This window comes from Vipera berus (assembly GCF_964194415.1).
Source record: "Vipera berus genome assembly, chromosome: 4".
In the NCBI taxonomy this organism is placed as follows: Eukaryota; Metazoa; Chordata; class Lepidosauria; order Squamata; family Viperidae; genus Vipera; species Vipera berus.
Window position 1 is genome coordinate 78,736,136 of NC_138206.1, and position 3,657 is coordinate 78,739,792.

At 34.7% G+C, this 3,657-nt stretch overlaps 1 protein-coding gene across 1 annotated transcript in view; it reads left to right on the plus strand.

The window, feature by feature from the left end:
- Positions 1-2,013, plus strand: part of LOC308667239 (arylsulfatase H-like) — a gene marked incomplete at both ends in the record, with an annotated part of 90,069 nt that extends 88,056 nt beyond the window's left edge. The window contains one exon of the mRNA XM_081326381.1: positions 1,661-2,013. Within this exon, the coding sequence (XP_081182507.1) occupies positions 1,661-2,013 (353 nt within the window). The remainder of the gene's footprint in view (positions 1-1,660) is intronic.
- Between the last annotated feature and the right edge of the window lie 1,644 nt (positions 2,014-3,657).

Here is a 3,657-nt window from a genome sequence, read left to right on the forward strand (position 1 = left end):
AATTTGCTGGCAAATTGAGTGTAGCACTTTTACTGCATCGTCTTTTAAGATTTTGAATAGCTCAGCTGGAATACTGTTTTCATGGCAAAGATACTGGAGTGGGTTGCCATTTCCTTCTCTAGTGGATCACGTTTTGTCAGAACTCTCTGCTATGACCTTTCCGTCTTGGGTGGCCCTGCACAGCATAGCTCATAGCTTCACCACGACAAGGCAGTAATCCATGAAGGGGGGAGGTTATTTAGCAATATGAAAATGAGAAATTTTAAACGTTTAATTTTAATATCAATGTAAAATTAAAGCTAGAAAAATATATAAGGTGTTTGATGTTTTAAAGATGGAATGTTAAAATATAAAATATACTAAAGTATTCATAAATACAAGAAAACTATTAAATGACTGATGGATAGCAATGAGAAATATTTTAATTTAGATAAGAGATAGTATGTATTAAAGGAAAAAAGAGAGAGGAAGTATTGGTTACAACAATTTGGAGATTTGTATGGTAAAGTGGGCTCAAAATATTCAAGAACCGGTATGGGAGGTAATTTGGGTTAGAAATGTAAAATTTACCCAGGCCCAAAGTTTAAGAGAAAATTTTTATAAAATGTTTTATAGATGGCATCTGGATCCTGAAAAGCTGTCTTGTATGTATCCCAACTTACAGCCCAAATGTTGTAGATGTGGTAGTTTGGATGCTACTTATTTTCATATTTGGTGGACTTGTAGAAATATAAAAGCTTTTTGGATTAAAATTTGGTGGAACATTCCAAAGATTTTTAAGAGAAAGATAAAAGTTTACTCCACAATTATTTTTATTGGGTGTTATCACAGATTGTGATACTAAAGAAATTAATTTGATGTTGAACTTGATAACAGCTGCAAGGTTATTGGTAGGGCAATATTGGAAGAAGGATTGCTTGCCTACTATAGAAGAATGGACGCTTAAAGTGTCAAATTTAGCAGAAATGGCTAAGATTTCTGCTTATTTGAAGGATCATTCACAAGAAAGATACATTTTGGTTTGGAGAAGATGGATAGATTAAATTCAGAATAAATATGGGACTAAAAAGTTCCTTTTAGCTTATGAGTAAATTTTAGATTGTTATAGTTTATTATAATGGAAATTTTTCTTTTTTATTATTAGATTTAATTATATGGTATTATTATTGCATTAGTATAATTTGGATACTTTTAGTTTGCTTGTATTTCTGTTATAGGGGAGTTAAAGCACATTATGTATTTGGTTATTTATATAGTTGGTTAATGTTAGTTAGATTATGATTATATATATGTAACCCTGTAATCAGCTTTGGGAAGTGGGGGAGGGGGAGGGGGGCTTAAGGGTGGATTGGGGAGGGGATAATATTGTAATTTTTTATAAAACTTTTCAATAATTTTTTTTTGGAGATTTGTAATAATATGTATTTGTCTGAAATGGAACTATTATAACCCAGACACCACATTGCTTTTTAAAGATACTATTGTAATATTGGAAAACTAATTTTAAAAAAAGAATTCTGCTGCTCTTTAGAAAGAAATAGTTCCAAGCTTGATTTAAAATGAAAAAGCTTTAAGAAAGCTGACATATTTAATCAAGCTAAGTTTTTATTTTTAATTGTTTTCTGTCTTTCTTTCTTTCTCCCCCCCCCCCCAACAAAAGGTGGAAGTCTCTGGAAGATTCATTATATGACTCCAAACTTTCAACCAAATGGGGCTGATGGATGTTATGGAAAGATTATGTGCCCATGTTCAGGAGACAATGTAACCCATTATAACCCTCCTTTGGTTTTTGACCTCTTAAGAGATCCTTCAGAATCCACCCCACTTTCCCCAACTTCTGAATTACATTTTGACATCATTATAAGGCAAGCTGAAGAAGCAGTGAGAGAACACCAGTTGACTGTTATTTCTGTTCCTAATCAACTGGATCTTCCAAGCAATCAATGGGGAAAAAATCTGCAACCATGCTGTGGAATTTTCCCTTTCTGTTGCTGTGATAAAGAAACCAATTAATTCCTGATAGAACTGTCAAAGAAACAATGTTGTCTATCTATTAAAACATTTTGGATATCTTGAAATCATGTTACCAATGGTTATTTATTTGCTTAAAAATTGGTGAAGAGAACAAAAAAATCATCATCATCATTGGCATCCTTCAGTCTTGAGAGACTATGGTATCATGCTCTGGAAAGAGGTCCTAAAGCAGCATTTGGTGTGGCTAAAAGGGCCAAATCAAGAGTGGCAGTCCCTTCCACACTGAGGGCAGATACAATCTGTCCCCTGTTGAGCCCTCAGATTTCACTGGGATTTCCTCTTTGCCTCAGCCTGCAGCACAAGTGTCTCTTCAAATTGGAGAAGGACATGCTGCGTCTTTAGCCTCCAAGCTGAGTGATCAGAGGTCAATGTTTCCCTGCTGTTAATGTCCATTCCCAAGGCCTTTAGATCCCTCTTGCAGATATCCTTATATCACAACTCTGGTCTCACTCTGGGGCGCTTTCCCTTCACTAGTTCTCCATAAAGGAGAACTTTCAGAACAAAAAAATATTTTTTAAAAAAAAAATTATAGAATTATGTTATGTTACATTACATTATATTATCATTTAAATTTTAAATGAAAGAGGGATCAATGTTGGTTACTTTTAGCAGCAGAATTTAATTTGCTTTCTCTGTTTCTAAAACATAGTAAGATATAAAAAAATCACAACTTGCAAAAAGTTAGGAAACCTTGGAGAACAGAATTCTAGAGGTGGGGCCAGTGGTGGGATTCAGATATGTGAACAACAGGTTCTCTGAGTAGATGCTGCTTCCAGAACGTCAATCTGGGCCTGGGCAACAAACAATTAGCTACTGGTTTTGCCAAAGTGGTGGGAACCAGCTGAATCCCACCACTGGGTGGGGCCATCACCAAAAAAAACAAGGTTCTTACTCATTGTCACCTTAGGAACACCTGCACTGGAAATAAGACTATCAGCTAAACCCCTAAGCAGGAATGACAAGAGGCATAAATTTTTCCAGAAGGTTTTTGGTCAAGACTACCTCTTGACCCTTGAAGTAATGTCTTGGTGTTTCTCAGTGCTACAGACTGGATTTCCCCCTAGCCATCCAAATCCTGGAGTGATAGGGTTCTATACCATGTGTTGCTCTGTGGCAATTACTAGGTAGAAGTAAAAATATATAATTGTTATACTACCCCTTGCATTTAGAATGTCAAAGCATGTGACTGGAATATCAGACCTTCCCCCTTGGAAATAAACTAGTGTCAAGGAATAAAGTTTTTTTTTTACAAGAAAAAGATTAATTGATGAGAAAGGTAACACATAAATCTAATGAATAAATAAATAGAAATAAAATAAAAATAAATTGTATGACAAATACATTAAGTATTAAATGTTAGAATGCAGGTTTCAGTGCTGGAAAAGACTATATTGTACCACTGAAAGTCCTTTTAGGTTGTGGCAAGGGATAAATGTGATCTGTAACTTCCAATCAATGGAAAAAGAAACAAGATCCAACTAAATACATTAAAGTAAATATAAGAAATCCAGTAGACCACAAGATGGCACAGATTTGCTACTAAGAAGGAGAAATGGTTTTTAAGAGATCTGAGACAAATACCTCTTACAGGCCAGAGGAAATAGAGTAGTAAGAGTAGTAAGT